We start from the raw sequence: 22,387 nt of genomic DNA on the forward strand, positions 1-22,387 counted from the left end.
AGTTGATGATGTCTGAAGCTTTCGTCACCACAATATAACAATAGCACTCAACTGTACTAATGTCGTTCAGAAAAAATGGTCTCACTTTTCAGCATTTTTCATATGCAAATAATTTGAAAACGGATCATTTAAACTTACAATATAATTTTTTGGTTGTTAAGTTATCATTTATGAATCTATCAGAAATGTGTCATTTAACTCTGAAATATTGATCTTTCTTTTATACGATTTAAGATTTACATTTGGACTTGATAATTAGACTTTGTAATACCAGAATAAACATCCCAGGGTTTTATCAGTTCTGGCCATGGATTTTAAATATGCAAACCCAGGAAAGAATTAGGGATTAGAAAGTGAGGTTTTGAAGTCAGATATGATCTCTCAAGAAAAACAGTCAGTAAACTCACAGTTAACTAACTACTAAGTAGGCCTTGCTTTTCAACACAAAACTAAAATGTAATTCCCTGAGATTGTTTAGTAAAAAGTGAGTATGATACGTTTAAGTTTATTTTAAATATTTCTTTTTCTGAATCTCAATTCTCATAATCGATATATAATAGCATAATGAACTTCTTCTATGAAGTACAATATAAATCAAACTGCGAAATTCATTCATCTTTCTGGCTAAAATGAAATGTAAATATGTCGATAAATACAAACAGAATCAATGTATGAATTGAAGCAATAAGTCAATATCATAGAAATAAATAAATACTAATCATGGACAGAGGGGTTACAGCAACATAAAAGATGAAAAGAAATTCAAATCATACTCTTAGAAACGTATAAAAAGTGTCTGTTTATTTTACTGTCTTTCTATCTGATTAACCTGAAAGTGATTAACCTGATGTGTTACTGTGATGCTGCTACTACAGGTACAACTCTGATAGAAAAAATGTAAATTATATATTATATCAACAGTCAAAATTGAAGTGGAATGATGTCGTTTTTAACAGAACATACATATTAGTATTTTTACTTGCATTAGCTCCTGTTTCTCAACTATTAGTTACTATGAATGAAAAATAATGAGATAAGTAATCAGAATATATTGAATATATGTAAATATTGTTATGCTCAGAAAAAGCCTTAGAGAGTCACAGAGAGGGAGATCTTGTGCTATACTAATATATTTTTCTAATGTAAACATTGCGATCTGGGGCGGCCTCAAATGGAAATGAAGCAGGGTGTAATTATGGCCCTTGTCTGCTTAGGTAAATGTTGTTCCTATCTTCAGGCCTCGTGTTTCTTTTATTTGCCAGGCAAATCCCTGGACACATGGTTTTCTCTGATACTGAGTTTAGCTTTGGATGTCCCCTGAGATTTTCCTGCCATGGTCAGAGCGGCCCCAGAGCTCCCCTCCCACACAGGCTCCGTCCAACTCTTTTTGCCCAGAGACACATGCCTCCTCCTCATTGGCTTGACGGGCCCCCCTAGCTAGTTGGCGGAGGAAGGAACCATTACAGTTTGCTGCCAAGAAGCCATGAAATCGAGTTCACATGAAACTTAAAACTGCAATGAATCAGACCTAAATGAAATGGCTGCGGCGAGTATAGTGACGCAATCTTCGAAGTGAGTAAATCCTGAATTTGATGGAGGGTGTGGTGAAGTGCGAGGGGAGTGTTTCAGCTTGGAGTAAACTATGATTGAGGCTAAGGTTGTCTGCTGAAAGGAGAATAGTATTTATGTGAGCTTAACACAAGAGCTCTCTTACAAGACCTCTATGTCTCACTTCCTGTGGTTTAATTTAAAAAATAGCAGAGCCAACTGAGAGATTTGTCACATGCATAATTTTCGTCCATAGTTGAGGGGAAGATAAAGCTGTACGTGTTATAAACCTTTGGCTACTTCCCCCTCCTCACACTCTCCTGCTCACACAATTGTTCCAGGTTCAGTTTGTATGTAGGCAAACTTTACATGCCCTGTTGGGTTGTTTAACAACCGTCCATATTGACTCAACCTTTTTGTTTTATTTTTACTCTCCTGTCCATGGGAACACGTTATTTAAGGAGCCTTTAAATGGGATTTATCTGTTTGCTCAACCAGTTGTTTGACTGCATCTTTTCTCTGTTGTTAATTCACTCCATGTGAGTTCTCCTCCCCACCCTGATCATGATGTGGGCCTGCTTTTAGCTGCCGTAATCTAATGTTGATGTGACCTGACCTTGCCATTGTTAACTGTTGATTAATTTGTATCAGCCATTCTCTCTCATTCACATAACAAGTAATCCGTCCATTTTCTCTCTCTTCTCTTCCTCGGTTATAACCATCATCGCCAACTCCCCGCCTCCGAAATTCCCACTTTTTCTCCTCCCCCAATCATTTCACCTACTGAACCCCCATTCTTCCCACAAACTCCCAAATCCTCCTTCTCTCTTCCTCCTCTCCTCCCCTGCTGACTCCCTCCCTCTCCCCAATCCCCTCCCTGGTTCTACCCCTCCCTCTCTGCAGGACTTCTGGCAGGTATGGGGTGTGTTCTAAGCAGCATGTGTGCACTTGAATGACAAACTGCACTTCGTAGTCACGACCTACTCCCTCCCTCTCCTTTATATTTCTTACTCTTCCGTCTCTCTCTTCTTTTCTTATTAAAATTTTTTTTTTTTTTACTTTCTTTATATTACTCACTCTGTCGCTCTTCTCTTGAAGTATGGATGATCTAGCTATTCACTGTCGTTAGTCCCGGGGAACAGCTAAGTAAATAGTTTCTCTGTGTTGACCACATCCCAAATTTAGCAAAGCTGAAACCAGAGACATGGCCTCAGTTAACGTGTTGTCTTAAAAGCAGATTACATCATCGCCAGTGGATGTACATGTTTCTGATTGGCTGATGTAGGTGGCCACTGATAAGCACAGTAATACACTGCCAGTTGTCATAAATAAAAAAAAAGTTGATTAAACGAAAGTGTATTGTTTTTGTGGTGTTCTCCACCACTACCTTATCTGTTAACTGCATATACCAGAGCTTTTAAATCACTTGTATCACTCACATACAAAAGTCTAATACCACCTATAGACTTCTCTGAATGTGTTTGAGCTTGATTATTTTAGATTTGCTTGCTCCTAGTTTCCAGCCGTGCCCCAAAAGGTTTCTCCAGTGCACTGGAGAAACCTGATCAATTGTTGTGATATTTACATTTCTTTTGATGAGTGAAGATAAAGTAGCATTGACCTGTTATATTTATCTACCAAAGGATTTGATCTTTAAGCACGTCTGAATGCTTCTTTCTGTCAAGATGATGCGAAGATAAGCCAAACACAGCAAAGGGCAAGTCGTAACATATTCACTGTATAATAACGGGGAGTGTCAGAAACTGAAGTTGACATGCCCTCCATTGTGAGCGCACAGACATGCAAACACAGCCTCTGCATTGTTATTGGACAGTGTGCTGGAGCTCTTTGCATAGCTTGTTTGAGGCAGCTGTATGCCATGCCTTCTCTGTTGAATTATTAACAGTGAATACTTTATACTTTACCTGCACAGGAATAATTAAACACTGCAGCAATGCTACATAATGGGCAAACTAGTCAGTGCCCCAAATTGCACTGGCTTACATTAATAGTGGAACTACAAGAAGAATGTAAAGTCTGAGATGCAGAGCACTGGTAGAATGAGTCACTTGTCAGGAACTTTATTGGTCAATACTAAATCAGCAGCGCTGTTCCCCTTCATTCCCTCTGGCTTTTTAAACACACCTTTTTTCCTCATCTGTTCATGTCTTCTGAGAAATATCACCTCTAGCTTCCCACTTGCTTTGGCACTCAAGCCTTTTCCCCAGCATGCACTGCTCTATTGCCTGTGTCTCACAGAGCAAGTAGTTGGTGGTGGCGCCCCCTCTCTGCGCATGGTGGCATTTTGGGATTGTTTTGGACCCAGGAGATGGCTCTTCTAGCTAACATTGAGGCTGAATTGATGTGCTTGGTAGCCTTCACAAATCCATCCTCTGGATTGTTCGGATGTCAATGCTGCATGATTTCTGTAGAGCATGGTTTAGGTAGTACTTGATCTAATATGTGTCGAAACTGTTCCTACATGCTGTGGCCCTCTCTGTATAAAGCCACAGCATCTGCCACATGACCTGTTACGACTGAGAGCAGACACTGTCACTCAGATGGAGCGTGGTGGGGTCTACTTGAATGGAAACAAACCTCTTGTTGTCAACTGTTGTCATATTCACTCCTTCTGATTTCGCAGGAAGCTCCCAGAGGCGGCTGCTCGGACCGGCACTGCGCTATTAACCTTTCTTTTCACTCTGTCTTGGTTTCAACTGTCAGAAGATTTTCTCTGTCTGTTCTGGTGTTACGTAGAAAACTTGCACATAAACACACATAGACACCAAATTCTTCTCTCCATTTCTTTCTCTCTTCCTTTTCTTCATCAAGAAGAAGTTGGCTTGTCTGTACACTCGGTCAGCAAATTTGGTTCCCCCCATTCCTCAGCGACAAAAATGTGTTTATTGAGCGTTCCAGATCATGGCCCATTATTTTCAACGTGCTCCCAGAATAATTATGAGTTATTAAAAGTACACCTGCTCTGCAGCTACCCCTGGGACTAGAGGTGGGAAGCTAATACAATAATGTTCTCTTCACCCACACACCTGCCTGCTCTCCTACACACTGTGATTTTTTGGTCCCAAGGTGTCATCAGGAGAAATTACTCGCCCATAACCATTCGGATGGTCAAGGATGGGTTTTGTTTAAGCTTACTGTGGTGTTCAATGCTGAGTATCTAGTACAGAATTATATGAAGTAGGAGATTTTTTTTTTTAGGCTTGATAGAGGCCGTGTTAGGACAAGTGCACTGACAACTTTCAGCCATCAGTCATAAATGTCAGACACAGACCTGGGTTAACTTTTACCCTCAAGCAGGTTATTCTGAATTCCCTTTTCTTTTTATATGCACTTTTTTTATTGTACCTGTCAAAGTGACTGTAACCCCACAGCTATCACATCACACATAGCAGCACAAAGGACATAAAGCTACTGATCCATTTGTAATGCATGTGTCTCACACCCCCCGTCGCCCTGTCTTTTCACACACTCACTGGTGTGATGCTCCAGTACACTGACTTCTACTGAGACTCACCTGTACAAGAGATGAGTGGTAGAGTGGGAACAGGCATCATTTAAACACACTCACCACACACACATGAATGCATAGACAGAGAGAATGAGAGCAGATTTCATCCCTTTGTTTCCTGAGCATTTGATGGCATCTCTTTGTTGTGCACTCAGAGAAGACTGTGCCGACAACAGACTCATGACAATATCCTAGAAAAGTCATTGTCTCTGTAGCGCAAAAGCTTGAACACAAAATACATGGCTTATATCTCGTTGTTTCATCATCCACTTCTCTCTCTGTCCTGTTATCAGGTTGTCTACAGCCCCAGTGTTGGACAGAGTCTAATCAATAAAAGAGAACTGCAGCCGAGACAGTGGAATTAGAGAGAGCCTAAGACTGAACTGTCATCAGCTCCTTAGCCGAATGCCAGGCCGCACAGAGAGCTCACTGTAAACTATGAGAGTAAAGCTAACAGAAATGCATGGGAGAGATTTTTTATAATGTAAGGTTATATGTTTGTTTGGAAGTAAAAGAAAGCCAACAAATTAAAATCATTAATAAAATCATTTTTCATTTGCTGAGTTTCATGCCATCATAGACAATTTAACAGTGAAATGTGAGATTCCTAAAGAACTCCAAGCTTTAAACAAATTTTCCAGTACTGTGCTTAGAAAGGGTCTCTTAGCCTCTCATGTGAAATGAGCAGGCAGAGATTTATCCCGTTTGCAGGCATGCTCCTGGCTGTGCCTTAACTTGTATGAGTCTCATTTGTTGGGCTGTTAAAGCTTGGGCGAGTTTAAATTTGGCCCAGGCAGCCATCGGGCTATAGCCTGATGGAGTGAAGAGATTACCCCTGACCGAACTCTTAACCCCATCTCCGTGTGTAATATGACTGCAGCACATTTGACTGCCCTGCCGCCAGCACCGTGCAGCCGGCAGCCCTGTCAGCGCTGTGTTTCTGCCTCAGCTCACAGGCTAGTTGGGTGGTTCAGGCTGTCATCTGGACACAGCCCGTGGACTCGGCCATAACGTTGTCGACACATGAAGACATATATGATCACATGAGTGGGCTCAAGGCAGAGGTTAAAAAAGAAGTCATGCTCCCATACACATGGGCAACTACCAAGTGATACACACTGACAGGAGAATTAATCTTAATTAACTTAATGATGAATTGAAACTGATGAAACACTAAACTAATAAGACACAGAGTCTAAGTATGTCTGGCGAATCAAGTAACCTAATGGGTAACTCTTATAGATGAAACTTTTATCCATTTATCTTTAGCTTTTATATTCGGTTGTATTGGTGTTTTATTTGTAGCTTTTTTATATAACCCGTATTGTTTAAATGTAATTTCATTTCCTTGTCAGAAAGGCTTGACAATGACATTATAGGAATCATTTTTCTTAAATATATATATATTGGTGATATATCTGTATCAGAATTTGTTCTACTCTAATAACAAATCAACATGGGCTGTATCAGAGCATCCAATTTAGTTGGAAGCTATAGCTTGCACCAATAACAGAAAAGACGGCAAAAGATAAGATGTGATCCCAGTACGAACCCTAACCGCCGAAAGCTCCATGAAACCCACAGCACGCCGTCATGCCTGCATCATCAGTGCAGAAGTTTTCTGGAGAGCGTTACAGTGTAATAGCACACTGTATATTAGAAAGAGTACAAGCTACATTATATTGTCAGCTCAGCAGGGGAGTCTGTGGCTATAAAAGAGAGAATAGTGTTTTCTTCAAACTGGGACACAGGCTCTATCTGATTAGACAAGAAGCTCAGTGAATATTAGTGACTATGTCCCCACACTCTCTGAAATCTCTTCTTCAACCAGATGAATATCATATTTGGTTCCAGTCTTTGGCGTCTGGATTTGTATTTGTTTTCCTTAAATGTCATTTGGTCTGTTATGTTGGGGTGTTTTTGTCCTTGACTGAGGACACTGAAAAAAAATACTGAGTTATTATGTCTAATGACTCCAGTTCACATCGGGCCCAGAAGGCGTTATCTATTGGTCGTCATTCCAAACTAAGGAGGCAAATGCCAACCTCTTCTATTCTGCCTTTATCAATCTGCTCTTCCTTCCTCTATGTACAAGCTGTATCTCGCTTTCTATTCCTCTCTTCCACTTAGACTTCCACTTAGTAACAACTAAAAGCCTCAACTCTTATGACACAGAGTTTTAATTGTTTTTTTTTTCTCAAACCAGTATCCTTGCTCCAAAATTTTTCTCTCACCTACCACTCTCACTCCCACTCCCTTCTCTGTTTATGCTGTAAAAAACAATTTGTGACTGCAAAAATAACAATTTACTGTATTTTCAGTATGTAAAAGTTAAGAAAGACACAAATTGATGATACATTTTATCAGCTTACACTATTTGTCTTCAGCGGACATGATCAGTCTGTCTCTTATGAGGAGGGAGAGAGTTCATGAGGAAAGGATTTATAAGAATTTGCTCATGTTATTATGCTATAAACGGGAGACCACCAAATTGAAGAATTCACATGTGTTTTTCCCAGTTTATTTATTTCCTTTTATAAGAAAATATGGGACAAAATTTGGAAAGATGGAAAAAGGAGACACAGTAGGTTTAGATAAGAGCCTTGTTAGTGGAGCAGTATCATTTTGTACTTTGGGCAAATCATAGTCTTTGCTTTATTCTCTCCAGTTTTGGGTGGTGCTACTGTTGTTCATGGGTAAAAATTGTAATTATAGACTTCAGAGATGGCAAAACATAATTGCATTCTTAATTTGAGTGGTATCCCCCCAATTATCTTGTTGTGAACAAGATGTTTTTCTGTGTGTGTTGATGTACTGCGTGCAACAACGTGAATGTGATTTTGTCGTTCAAGGCCCTGCTAAAGACAGCAGAGGCTGTGCTGCTCTCTAACAGTTTTTTTTCTCCTCCTTCCTCCTCCTCCGAAATGGAACCCTAGCAGATGGAGGTAACTCCACGCGGGCTCGGCGAGGCCCAACCTCCCGCAGCCCCCCGTCCCCCCACCCCTCTTCAGGCATGCTCTGTCCGTCTTGTCCACTCTCTTAATTGGAGCGTCGTACTAGTCTGGAAACTGTCTTTCAAGTCTCTTATCACTGAGTTGTGTAGTGTGCATGTGATAAGGTCACTCTTCATGCAATGCTGTGAGTTTACACATGCTGACAGAAAAAGATCTGTGCGTTTGTGGGCGTGTGAGAGAGATAAAGTCACTTTGTGCTTTCTTAACGATTAATACTTTTGGGTTATGTTAAAGACATGGTTAATCGATTGTGTGCATCTGTGCTCTTGTGATGTTTTCCCTCTCTTTATGTCAGTTTCACACTGTGAGTACAACCTCTGGTGACTAATGTGTTTTGTATCTGAACTGACCATAAACATGTTACTACCACTCTCACCTGCCTGTATGGCTTCATGTGTATGCAGCACTTGCATGCTTGTTATTGTGACTGTGTATACGAACTCATATTGGTTCAACAATTTATTGTGCGTGCATGTGTGCTTTTCTGTGTTTGCGTGTCTCTAATTGAGCTTCGCTCTAAGACACACACACACTCACACACACTTGATTGCACACACACAAAAAGGCACACCTGGAGCTGTAAAGACTTATTAAGGCTTTTGCTGAATCATGTGAAATGTTTTTAATGTCACCTTTTCCTTTCTCCCCATTTTCCTGACCTGGATGAGCAGAAAATAGCCCAGGAGAGGGAGAAGTTTGCAGATGAGGGCAGCATATTTTACTCTCTGGGAGAATGTGGCCTTATCTCCTTCTCAGACTATATCTTTCTCACCACTGTGCTGTCCAGTAAGTACATTGTTCAACAACACAGTGTTCCCAGAGATCTAATGGTTCTTGTGACCCAACTCATTCTATCCCTCATCTTTAAAATCCACCATACGTATCACAAATCAGTCCCAATCAGTCCCAAGACGCTCTCCTCTGTCTGCTTTCTTCCCGCATTAGGTCAAGCTAAATTTGCAATATGATCTCATTAGTCAGGATACAAAGCTGGCTACCTATTCAGAGTGATCTCCAATTCTGCTCAAGTTAATTACTTTGAGTCTGCCAGGCTAGCTGACTTTGAGATTCGGTGTATCAGAGACTCAGGTAATTTTAGCTGGATCTGCCACTGGTGGTAGATGCATGGAGTCGATTCACACGAAAACCTCATCTCTGAATGTGAAATGAAGTTCTGACTGACGGCACACAAGTTTCTCTCTTCTAGCTTAGCTCGGCCATTTATTGTAATCCGTTAATATGGAGAAATTCTCTGGGGAAGTTTTCAAGGACAAATCCTTTTAAGCAGGCAGGGCAGGGTCCCTTATGTTTGGTTTCAATCCATTTAACACGGCCACAAAAATAGTACAAATGGGGACATATTTTGCTTAACGGACACACACATTGCTTTAAGCCTCATAGTGTAACTGCCCATATTTACTGCTTTCCTGTAATCCAAATGATTATACATAAAAGAAGAGTTACTCGCCACATTTTCTTCGTAAGTAGTTGGGTTGTTGAAGCAATTCATGGTTATAGTGTTGTGCAGTACTCGGAAATATGAAATATTGATGAGAATTAAACAACTGTATGAGCAATCCTATATATAATGGTATTGCTTGTTTGGATTTATAAGTGACTGAGGGAATTTTTATTTGAGATGGAAATATGCTAGATAAGATACGATAAGATAACACGAAATCATCCTTTATCAGCTCCACTCAGAGGAAATTTACAGTGTTGAAGAGGCAAAGGGGATAGTAAAAATAGACACCCAGATATGTAAATATTATATATTAACACAAGGAAATATAGTAACAGAAAATAGAAATTATATATACAATGTAAACAAAGTGTAAAAGGATTGCACATAGGGTATTGAATTACACAGATAGAATATGGAGTATTTTACATTCAAATCAAACGTATAATATAGTAGAATGAGCAAATGTGTAGCTCAATGAAACCTATGTAGTGTTTTATTTAATATGTGACTTTATAGTCTGTATATCTGACATGTATGTAACAAGCACATTCTTTTTAGACTGCAACACTGCAGAGGGCTGAATTTATCTACTGAAAATATGCATTTTGACATGGTTAAATGTTGCAGCTGATTGTGAAGAATTAATTGTCAGTATGATGACTAAAAAAAAACACTTAATTGACTCATGTTGCACCACTGGGGGTGAGGTTAAGGCTTAAGATGCTGGATAGTTGATGTGTAATGAGTCAGTATTGAACTCTTTGGCTGTTTTCTGGGTCGATCCAGTGCAGCATGGGGTTTTCATATGGTCTGTGCTGATGTGAGAATCTGTCTCTTTGTGTGTGTTTGTATCCTGTGGTGTCCAGCTCCCCAGAGAAACTTTGAAATTGCTTTTAAGATGTTTGATCTCAACGGTGATGGAGAGGTGGACCTGGAGGAGTTTGAACAGGTGAGCAGCTCATCTTGCAAACAGCTGTCACACACATGCACAAATTCAAAATATTAGAAGTGACGCAAGGTTAAAACAGCAAGTGCACACGTCTGTGCTTTACTCTACTGTAGCTCCTAAATGCATTACTGTAAACAGTAATGCAAACTGACAGCCAATAAAGGCAGGTCCCTACATTGTTGTGCAGCACTGTGATATTTTCTCATAGGGAGCAGATAAATGCTGCACTGCAGTCTACGATATATTATTATATATTACTAACTGTACGTCTGGATATGATAGGGTTTTTCATAAACATTAGCACATTTACAGCATTATTGTGATGGATATGTTTCAGTTAAACCTCAGTATCTAAGTAAATGTAAATCCTTCATTTTGAATTTAAACCTCTTTTAAACATGAAGAAACCATATAAATGTATTTTATAGCAAGCTCATCATACACAAAGATTTGTTTTTATTATGGGTCATTGCCTGATGAAAAGATTTTTGAATTCAATGAAATTGGTGATTCAATCCTCATTTCCTCCAGTTGCCATGCCAAAATATCCTTGGGCAAGATACTGGGCCCTAAAAGGCCGTGTTTGAATGATGTGTTAAATAAACACTGTATGAATGTGTGTGACTGGGTGAATGTGACTTGCAGTGTAAAATGCTTTGAGTGATCAAGTAGTCTGCAATAAAGCATTAAAAGACTGCAGGACATAAAATGTATATAAATGTATATATGTTTAAAAATACAATTCATTTGCCATATACTCCAGAAAGTCACACTACTTCTAAAACATTGTCCAACCTCATCCTGGCTGTCATTGGACTTTCTTCATCCTCAGGTCCAGAGCATCATTCGTTCTCAGACCAGCATGGGCATGCGACATCGCGACCGCTCCACCACAGGAAATACCCTGAAGACAGCCGGCTGCAGCTCGGCTCTCACTACGTACTTCTTTGGAGAAGACCTGAAAGGAAAACTCACCATTGGCAGCTTCCTGGAGTTTCAGAGGAAACTGCAGCACGATGTGCTCAAACTAGAGGTAATGAAAGGGAAATTTGAATGAGCAGAGAAAGAGAGTATTGTACTGAGAACTTTCATCCACTGGCTCACTGCTCTGTTGGGTGCAGTTGTAATGAGCTGATTTGAATGTTGTGGCTTTGCTCTGATCCATGTCTCCTCTCATTACCTGTTCAAAAACTACACATTAACATTAGCAGCTCTCTAACCCAATGGTTTACATTTTACAGCCTTATTTCCAGAGCGAGTAAACAAACAAACAAAGAAACCAAACAATATTTAAAAGGAGGGAGTCACAGGAAAACAAGGGCTGCGGATGACAGACATACGATGTGAATTGTCTGTCGGCACTGGTCGGTGTCACTCCATGTATAAAAGCCATCATCTCCCTCCTCAGAGTGACACCAGACCCCCTCCTCTCCTTTGCAGTAACAGTAACTCATCAGTGTTGTTGAGCATATGGTTCTTCTTTTTAATTAGCGTTGGTCATGACTAAACGATACACAGAACCATAATGGGCAGCATCATCTGAATCTCTAAGGATAGGACACGAGCCGAAAAATCTGCCAGAAAGAAAGCACCATCCATCAAGTGTTGATGGTACCACAATGTTCCACGGGTGCGACCATTGTGCCACAAATAAGGGTGACCCTGTTTTAATGTGGGTCAGCTTACGCGTGTGCACATTTTTCTTTCATTGCTGAGGCTGCACTTCGCCCCATGCCATATTTTACCAGCTGTATGTAATTTTTCTGCAGGTGTCAAACTCCATCTCTTCCGTATTTTCTCTTCTTCTCTGACCCGTTTTTTGTTTTCAGTAAACAGTTGGTGAATTCCCTAGTTAAGCTGGAATCGCAATCTGTATTTGGAAAACGATATATATTCTAAACGCAGAGGTTATCTTTACCAAATATATCATGTGTAAAAACATAAAGGTCATAATAACCAGAAACTTCCCCTCACAATCGTTGGATCCTCCAGAGCTGCATGGATACACAGGTCACCACTTAAAACATCAGGTTATTCAGGCTTAGTCATAAGCTGCCTCTTGCAAGAGGGACAAATTAACATTTTGAGAGGTCGGCACAGTCAGAGAAGAAGCAGGAGAGAGGAAGCCTTGTGGCTGTCAAACACCCTCAGATATTAATTGTATGGATTGACCTGACACAGCCGAGGCTCACTGCTGGAATATTGTAAAAAAGAAAGATCACATGTAGAATTAATGTCACCAATGAAAGCTCCACGCGTACTTCATCCTGAAGCCTGACACCAGTATTTACTGTTTCCATCTCACCGTGCCCTTCTCCTCCTATTCATGTGTTTGTCCTCCTGCATAGCACTCAATCTTCATCTTTGTCCCTCTCCCTCCTCCTCTAGTTTGAGAGGAATGATCCGATGGAAGGCAAAATCTCAGAGAGACAGTTCGGAGGTATGTTGCTGACCTACAGTGGCGTCCAATCTCGTAAACTCAAGCTGATGCAGAAGGGATTGAAGAAGATGTTTAAGGACTCACAGGTACATAAATCTCATGCTCGCACGGAACTCAAAGTGATTGGTATTCTGTGGTTATATACTGTATGGTGCTCGATGTGGTGGTGTGTTGGCCTACATGCAGGGATGTGTGACAGACAAAGTGTGCCTGAGGAAAAAGGAGATTGTGCTGGGACATGGTGAGTGTGGGAAAGAGACAGATGAGAGGTAATACATTACTGGGAGAGGACAACACATTCAGATTCTGATCTCATCCATCTGACCAACAGTCACGCTCCACCACCTTCCATTGTTCCTGTGTTGAGCAAACCTGGAGCAGTCAGTGCTTGACAGGGGTTCATCTCTGAGCTTCTCCTTCAACTTTTTTGTCGCTGTCTCCCCTGCCTCAGGCTACATGAACACGGTTACATTTTCATTTGAAAACTGCGTTTAGAAGTAAAACGACCTCTGTCTACACAAATGTCAGTTTTAATCCCTGTCCATATTAACACACCTGAAAACGCATATTACATGACCACCTACGCACAGTGAGCATGCATGTGCCTGTGCAGGTATGAAGTATTTGGTTGTTAGTTGCAGAGGGAGCTAGGCTACAAACAGAAGCAACAATGGCGAAAATTAATAGCGGGGATTTAACTGCACAACTGCTGTTAGTACAGACAACCTACGACTCAGCAATGCTTGTAATTATCCAGGTTATATTCTGCAATTGTAGCTGAGGCTAATGTGTGTTGTTTTGTCATTTGATAAAACATTTTGGTTTCTGCCTGTCCAGACAAAAATGCTGCCCTGGAGTTTTCCAGCAGCCTTTCCAAACTTCTAACTTCTCGGCTCACAAACTCCGTAGTGTGGACACAAGGCGTATCTGTAGCAGAGTTGATGCTTTTTCAAACAAAAGCTTAGTAGTATGGCTGTAGCTTCAGGCTCTTTCCCGTTTGCTCTTCAGTTAGTCAAGTTCTCCTTACTCAGCTTAGTTGTGTGTGTATCAGTGTCAGCATTATAATTCTCTGACTAAATAGTTTAATCTTTTCTTAAAGGGACTCTTACCTTTGTTGCATTTGAGAATTACAGCACATTCAAATCATCCCGCCTTCCTCCAATGCCCCACCCCCTCGTTCCCATCCGCGGTGTTTTTTTGAAGAAACTTTATTTACAAGCAGACCTACCACCCAATGCCTCCGCGCACGCACGTGAGTTTTTGTTTACCAAAGCAATGGATTCGGTAAGTTATATACATTTACATTCACATGCCTTGATGACGCGGGCCCGAATGCGCCACAAGAAGCAGACGGAAAACCTGCATGTCCATGCAGAAAACAGACAGGTCTGTCGGCCAATAAGGTCCTTCGGTCCGAAGAATTTTATTGGTTGAAGTTTTCACTAAATATTATGAGAGTGAAATAATTGTTTGTTTTTACTCCTGGTGGGTCTGTCTTGCATTTTAGAGTGTCATTACCTTATTAATACCAATTTAACCTTATCCAAAAAAAGTGTAAAAATGCAACAAAGGTAAGAGTCCCTTTAACCCTGCCTATCTTCAGCGAGCACAGTCACCTAAAGCAGAACAATGGCTGCACTGGGACCAAACCGGAGAAAAATGTAGAGAGCTTGAAGCCAACTTAAATATATGCCTATACCTTTCTCTCATTGCTGAGCATGAACTTTGGGTTCATGCTGGTTCTGCTAGACTGTAATGAGCCCTATCAGTCAATTGACTGCACTTACACCCATGCATATTGTAACCTCAGAGGTGCTGTAGCAAAAACATTTAGCTGTTGTATTTTTTTAAGTAAGAAGAATCACGCAGTAGCTTGTTGGTGTACTGCAAAGCACCTGTCAGACTGAGCAATGATAAGGCAAGTGTGGTGGTTAAATGCAGTGATTAGCAGAGAAAAGGAAACAGAGAGCCGGGACGCTGCCGATCCTCCGAGGCATGAGAAAAAGATGAGGCTGGAGTTGTCCCTCTCCAAGGAATTAAACTGCTGCAAACTCTCTCTCTCTCTCTCTCTCTCTCTCTCTCTCTCTCTCTCTCTCTCTCTCTCGCTCTCGCTCTCGCTCTCGCTCTCGCTCTCGCTCTCTCTCTCTCTCTCTCTCTCTCTCTCTCTCTCTCCCCCCCTTCCCTTTTCTCCTCCTTCTCTGTTTAAGCTCTTTCTTTTTTTCCATCCCACTATCTGTCTCTCAGCCTTGGCATAACCTGCAACGTAAAGGAGAAAAGTGTTATTTATTGCCTAAGACCAGCTGCTTACTTTACTTTGCAAATGAGCTCATCAGCAGCGTGGCAGCCGTGTGTCTATGTGTATTTGTGCATATGTGTCTAAGACCGTCTGTTCCCCTGTTTTTCGGCGGCTCACTGTTCATTCATGTGTGACGATTTCCTCTGCCCACTTCCTCTTGTAATTTTTATTACACTGCTGAGCTGCTCCAAAAAGTTGCATTGTGCAGTCGCAGCTCTTGTCATGGCAATAGTAGGCCCATTTATCACAGGAATGTCCCAGCTCTGGTAAAAGTGCATCAATGATTTGGTCCTGGCTCTATTTGTATTCATATTTTCCCCACTTTTTCAGGGCATCACATTTGAGGAGGTGGAGAATTTCTTTACCTTCTTAAAGAACGTGAATGACGTGGACACAGCTCTGAGTTTCTACCACATGGCCGGAGCCTCCATAGATAAAGGTACACCGCATTTGCCCTTTTGTGCTGACATTCTTCTTTTTCTCATAATTATTCCCCTTTATACTTAACTGTTATCATTTTCAGACTCTGTCTCTCAGAGCAGTTAACACTACATCCGACCATATCCGTCTCCCACATCTCCCTTTGCCCTGGCTAGGCTCCCAGTTATTGCTCAGCCATTCGTCATCTGTTTCTCCATCAATCTATCCGTCCGTTTATATGCTTAAGGACCACAAACACCATATTTTTGTCACTAAAAGTTTGCCTGTTTCGGATTGGATAGTACTCATTGCTTCTGTCGGTTGGTGTCACCAGTGTGATGATTGGTTAGGGTTGCAGTAAGAATATCAGGCCCAGCCTATCAGAGGCAGGGTGAGATGGGGTCTCAGTGCCTCAGGTGAAAAAAAAATGACGCATCACAAACATGCAAACATGACAGATCACTTCTCACATGACTGTGCAGGTTTACTGATGCTCACTGACACATTCCAACATCATGACTGAGGGAGAGAGAGAGGAGGGTTGAGACCAGGTTTGACCCATCATAGCTACTCAAATTGATGAGACACATAGTTTATCTGCTACACACAACATGAGTCGATCACAGCCAGGACATCAGGGTTGAAGTGACCGGGATTCATGATCCAACACCATCAATTAATAACTACATACATGTGGTTTTCAATTTTCTTTGAGCAACAGAGAGGGGCAGAAGAAGCTACTTTTTAAAGCACAAGTCATGAGGCTAGCGAAGATGCAAACCTCTAGTCACACAGGGATACAGAATTAATAATGTATAGAAATTAAATTCTTGGATGCATCGAGGCATAATACTTGTTTTGTAATCGAATCACATCCCTCTGTATCTGAATCGATTCGTGAGTTGCCTGGAGATTTCCACCCCTACTTGCTGTTTTATTTCATAGTGCCTGCCCCAAGTGAAGGAGTGAAACTGTTCATAGATTGGAAGATTGACAACAGCGCAGCGTTTGGAGAAGTAGCTATGGAACCAGACCGTTGTCTTCACGAGGGAGATGAGTTAAGAAGGCAAAGTTTTTCAACGAACTAGCAGATAAACATCTGACCCTCACCTCATGGTCATGAGCTTTGGGTAGTGACTGAAATAATGAGATTGTGGATACGGGCGGCTGAATGTTCCTCTTCAAAGTAGTCGGTTAGAGCTTTAGAGATATGGGAGACATTTGGAGTAGAGCCGCTGCACCTTTGCTTCACAGGATTCCGTTTAGATGGTTTGGGCCTCTGCTTGGGACGCCTTCTGGGAACGTCCCATTGGAGGCCTTGAGGCTTTTCCAACTGGTAAATTACCCCGGGGTATACCCAGAACACACTGTAGCGATTACATATCTCGTCTGGCCAGTGATCGCCCTGTGATCCCCCAAAAAGAGGTTGAAAACATCACTTTAGAGAGCAACGCTTGGATTACTTGTTATACACTGTTTGACCTGTGTCACCCCAACCAACCCCAGATAAGTGGCAGAAAATGGATTTGTGATGATTATGAAAGAGAAAACTAAATATATAAGTGTCACACCACTCTTTATTTATTAAGTCATATTTCCTATCTTCCTCAGCACATTCATTTTAGCTGAACTAATTGGTCTTTCAGATCCTAATAATGAAGTCAATTAAAGGCAAGTGCAGTGCAAGCAGTGAAGACCTGTAGCCTTTAATATATGTCAATCGTTTGAAGAGTGTATGTTTCCTTCATTCACTGTAGTGATTCAGTCCTTCGATATGTCTCCATATCAGTATGTCCATTAGTTCTGATTTACAGACTAAGCAGCTAGTACAGGTCAACCCTGAGGTGCTTGTTTCTAGGAGGCTGTTTAGGCTGCATGTCTACACACTAACAAGCTGTACATGCGTGTTTGTCATTATTTGTGAGGGTGTTGTGGAGAGATACAGACAACATTATGCTTCTGTGCGGTTCGTGGAGAGCTGCCAGGCATGCGTCTGTAATTTATCTCCATCGTCCCCATTGTCCATGCACTGAAACCCAATTTCTTCGCCGAAAGACTAAAGGAGGTTTTGCATTTCTCTCATCTCTTTATATCGTTTTCTGTTCTCTCTGTAATTTTTTGCCCAAATCCAATGATTTCCCACTAATTGAGCACAGTGCCTCATTTGTGTGTGTGTGTTATCTGGAACTGCGCATAGTCTTTCTTAAATGTAGCGAAGAAGCCCACTAATGAGATTCTTGCTGGACTGATTCGGCTCTTCTTCAAATATTTAATCTCACCATTTGCAGGAAGCTTTTGTCAGATTTGTTTCCCTGATGATCAATAATTCTGGTTGAGATTAAGGAGTTCTTCATCTTTTAATCATTTGTTTGTGGTTCTAATGGTGTTGTTTCTGCTCATTTCTTCTCTTCCTTCACACTTTCTTACACTGTACTCATCCTCACACCCGCCATAATTTTTGGCTGGATGGCAATAGAGTCCGTCTCGGGTCGTATTCCTCTGTTCAGAGCTTTTTTGCCTCCTTTTTGTGTTTGAATATGACCTGAGGCTGATGTAGTTAATATAAGCAGCACTGACTTTGGGTTATAAATGGTTATTGATTGTTTTTACCTATTACAGAAATGTGCTGCCCAGCTAACATTATCCAAAAGCGAATATAATTTCCAAACCTTTGTCCTAATCCCAATCCGGCCCAGTCCTATAAACGCTGATGACTGTCACTGACTGACTGACTGAGTGATTAAGTTAGAGGCACGGTTCCCAATATTGCGTATCCTCTGCTTGATTTACCAACTTTTCGGATACCTTTTGTAACGTAGAAGAGAGTTACCAGTACTGTCCTGTTAGCACAAAGTCAGGCTTTCCCACTGCAGGATCACCTCTCTATGGGCTGTGTCTGAAATCACCCACTCGCTCACAACGCCCTACTTCACTATATAGTGACTACTCCATTGAGGACTATATGGTGAGCTCATCGGGAAAAGAAAAGCAACGTTGGCCATTGAAAATTAACACATTAAATTTTAAATGTTTATTTTACACTTAGTATTACTTTTGGGTTAAAAACATGTTGAATGACAATCTTAAAATATAGAAATAAACTTGTTTCCCACAGAACTGGTATATATTACTCGGCTAGTGACCATTGGTTGTATACTACTTTTCACGATGCATGGTGGGAAACAATGAAGGCACAATAAAGGGTATAAAAAAATATTAAGGCACCATTACAAAATGGTGAACTCACTATGCAGTATGTGAACATGGGTTTGAGTGATTTCGGACACAGCCCATGTCTCACTCAAGTGGCCGACACCAGCTGACCAAAGCATGGATGAGCTTCTAACTTTGTCGACATGTAGATATATCCCCAGTAAAAGCACATACTTTGTCTTTGTGTGACATGTATGGTGTTTTTTTTTTCAGACGACATTGCCGAATCAGAATTTTATTAGTGCAAAAGAGTTACTCTGTTTGTCTTCCTGTGTCTCCTAGTTACCATGAAGCAGGTGGCCCGCACCGTGGCCAAGGTGGAGCTGTCGGACCATGTGTGCGACGTGGTGTTCGCTCTGTTCGACTGTGATGGTAAGTAGCTGACAGCTTCATCATATCGCTCTCACTGCAAATATTTATGGGAAGAAAATAACCTCCCCACTGACAGATGGAAATCGTCAATAAATGGAAGTCATCTCCCCTTGGAACCTGCTCTACCTCTATAATTTCCTCATCTCACCCCGTGTGTCCATCACTTTCCTTTTCTCCTTCTGCTCCCCGACCCGTCTGTCCTCCTCAGGGAACGGAGAGCTCAGTAATAAGGAGTTCATAGCCATTATGAAGCAGCGGCTGATGCGTGGGCTGGAGAAACCCAAGGACATGGGCTTCACTCGGCTGGTGCGGGCCATGTGCAAGTGTGCCCAGGACACTGCCTGGGACTTCGCCATACCCAAGACATAGGAAGAAAAGCATCAAACTCATTCTTCTTCCACAGGTCTTGAGAATAACAACAAAAAACAATTATTGCAATAAACTCATAGGACGGCCGCTCTGGGGGCATCATTAATCATTAGCGCATGCCATCAATACAGTGACTGAAGCATGCTGACACAGATCCGTGTGTCCTGAGAGGCCTCTCTGGTGTGCCTGTCCAAGGCATCATGGGTATTTGTATATTTTGAGTGAAGCGTTAAGCTGATGACAAATCTGATGACAAATTTGAAGCACTCAGTAGAGAGAACCTCCGCCATGGCCCAACAGGCCCCTTCAATTCAATCAAGCTGCACCAAGTACACACACTCATAAATATCAGACTCTTAATAAGATCGGCCTTTTGTGAATAAATATCTGCATATAAAATATACACACAAACTTTGTATGTGTATTTTTGCCATATTCTAGAAGTTATATTCACAATTTTCTGTGTGACGCTAATAACAGCACTTTGATATCCATATTAAACTTGTGTTACTGCAAAAGGGAAGGGAAGGAGTGGAATCAATCTTATTTGACCTTCAGCTGTTTAAACGATGCAGTACGTCTGTTCTACTCTGACAACAGACTCTTAATTATTTCTTTGGTGGGACGCAGAGCAGAAGTCTGTAATCTGGTTAGCACCTCTTCAATCAGCTTGATAGCTCCAACTGCAGCTTTACTTTTTGTCCCATGAATGATCAAAGATGCTTGTCTCTGTTTTACAATGTCCTGTTCAAAGTGGGTATTCTTCAAATTATTGTTTCTCACCTAAACACTTTATAAGATGGATGTTTAAAGAAATGCTCTATTAAAGATGTTTAAATAAAGTAAAGCGGATTAAGCTTTATTTCTAAACGACTGCTCGGCTTCACTTCAAAGTTGGATTGTTCTGCCCCGTTCTCATTTCCCCCTCTGTGTGGAGAGGAGAGTGGAGGATTAGCAAAACTGGGACACCATGAAGTCATTTGTAATGTAATGAAATGGCTTGAGACATTTTTAAGTCAAAAATGCACTGCTGGTTGTGTACAATGGGTTTGAGTGCGTACCAGTAAAAGAGGAATGTGCGTTAGTGTGCAAGAGTAGTCAGCAGTTTTGTTTAATTGAAATGGACAGGATGGGCAGGCCTCAGCCTCTGCTGCCCATTAAAAGATTGTCCTGCAGCCCCTCACACACACACACACACACACACACACACACACACACACACACACACACACACACACACACACACACACACACACACACACACACACACACACACACACACACACACACACACACACACACACACACACACACACACACACACACACACACACACACACACACACACACACACACACACACACACACACACTGTGCTGCAGTGGCCTGAAACAAGCTGCTCCCTCTCTTGCTTGCTCACATTGCAACTGACATACAGGAAGTGGTACTCAGGACTGCTCAACAGGAGATTAGGTTGAGGAGATTCATCGCTGTTCTTCACCCATGTTCCTTCTACATCTCAATGTAAACCTGGCTCCACGGTCACACTTAACATAAAAGCATCCTTTATCCTCACTGTCGTAACAACTGCAATACTTGCATGAGTACTTTTCCTGAGCAAGGAAAACTACTTCAGTTTTGTGAAAATTCACTTTTTAAGTAATCCATCTGGTTTTAAACGATTCATTAGCTGAAGAGCAAAACAAGGTGGAACATTGTTTAAACCTAATATCATTCATGCAGATTCAGAATCACCTGATGTGGAGATGTAGAGTTGTTTAGATATGGTTGTTTGCAACAAGTTAATTCCATTACCCAGCTTTACCCATTCACAGGTGTGTAGTACTAACTAGAGATGCAAGGGCCTCTCATGGACCATTGATCTGTTTAATTGTTAATCAACTGATCAATACTATGACAGAACATGTTGAGGGATGCCGTCAGCTGGAGTTGGTGTCAGCCCAACACCCAAATGATTTTGTTACATATTTAATAAGCCTGGGAAACAGAAAAGCAGCCGGCGTGCAGACAGAATCAGAATGGAATCTTTGTAATATTTCTAATGCTGATTTATAAGAAAAGATAACCTCGAATAAATAGTAATTTACTGCATCAGTGATTGAGCTATCCAATAAACTTTTATGAACTAGGATGGCACTTTGAGCTTGTACTTCCAATCAGTCCACTAAATGTGACTGAATTTTAATTGTCAAGAGTAATTATTTCCAGCGAAATCAGTGAAAATGTCAAACAATGTTAAAGAAAGTGATTGAAAATAAAATTCCTGTATCCCCCACCTTTGTCGATATCCATAGCAACATGTAATGGTTTCTTTCTTGTCCCACCGTTCCACCAACTTTCAAAGAAATTGCTTTCTTGGATTTTTAATTATCAGTTTGAGCATTCAATCAGAAAAGCAGCACTGAAAACACCACATAGTTGCTTGGTAACTCTGCATTCAAAAGCTAAATGAAGGCTCACGTGGCCCAGTGTATCTTTGTAGACATGACACCAAGCAGCACAGTCTCCAAATGTGAGCAGTGTAAAATTGCCCAGTAACAGCTCTAGAGTCTCTCTACCCCCTCCCCCCCCTCTCAGCAGCTCTACACCCCGAGCTGCACGCTCTGTCGGACTCCTCTGCAGCAACGCTCCTTGGTTAAGTGTTCTCAGACCTGGGAGGGAAACTATATTTAGCGTGACTGCAGACCCCCAGTCACCCCCCCTAAGTCAGCACATCTTTATGTGTAAGCTTAGAAACATACACAACATATC

At 41.3% G+C, this 22,387-nt stretch overlaps 1 protein-coding gene across 2 annotated transcripts in view; it reads left to right on the plus strand.

The window, feature by feature from the left end:
* The window catches only part of micu1 (mitochondrial calcium uptake 1), a 34,357-nt gene extending 13,895 nt beyond the window's left edge, over positions 1–20,462 (plus strand). The window contains exons 1-8 of one of the 2 annotated variants that reach the window (XM_061086977.1): positions 6,473–8,022; positions 8,763–8,877; positions 10,423–10,505; positions 11,338–11,538; positions 12,894–13,031; positions 15,572–15,680; positions 19,157–19,246; positions 19,455–20,462. In XM_061086977.1, the coding sequence (XP_060942960.1) occupies positions 8,017–8,022; positions 8,763–8,877; positions 10,423–10,505; positions 11,338–11,538; positions 12,894–13,031; positions 15,572–15,680; positions 19,157–19,246; positions 19,455–19,615 (903 nt within the window). In that variant the 5' untranslated portion in view covers positions 6,473–8,016 and the 3' untranslated portion in view covers positions 19,616–20,462. Of the gene's footprint in view, positions 1–6,472; positions 8,023–8,762; positions 8,878–10,422; positions 10,506–11,337; positions 11,539–12,893; positions 13,032–15,571; positions 15,681–19,156; positions 19,247–19,454 lie in introns of those variants that run through there. The other variant, XM_061086976.1, reaches the window with a different exon arrangement.
* Positions 20,463–22,387: the final 1,925 nt, after the last annotated feature.

This window comes from Limanda limanda, chromosome 15 (assembly GCF_963576545.1).
Source record: "Limanda limanda chromosome 15, fLimLim1.1, whole genome shotgun sequence".
Taxonomy (NCBI): Eukaryota; Metazoa; Chordata; class Actinopteri; order Pleuronectiformes; family Pleuronectidae; genus Limanda; species Limanda limanda.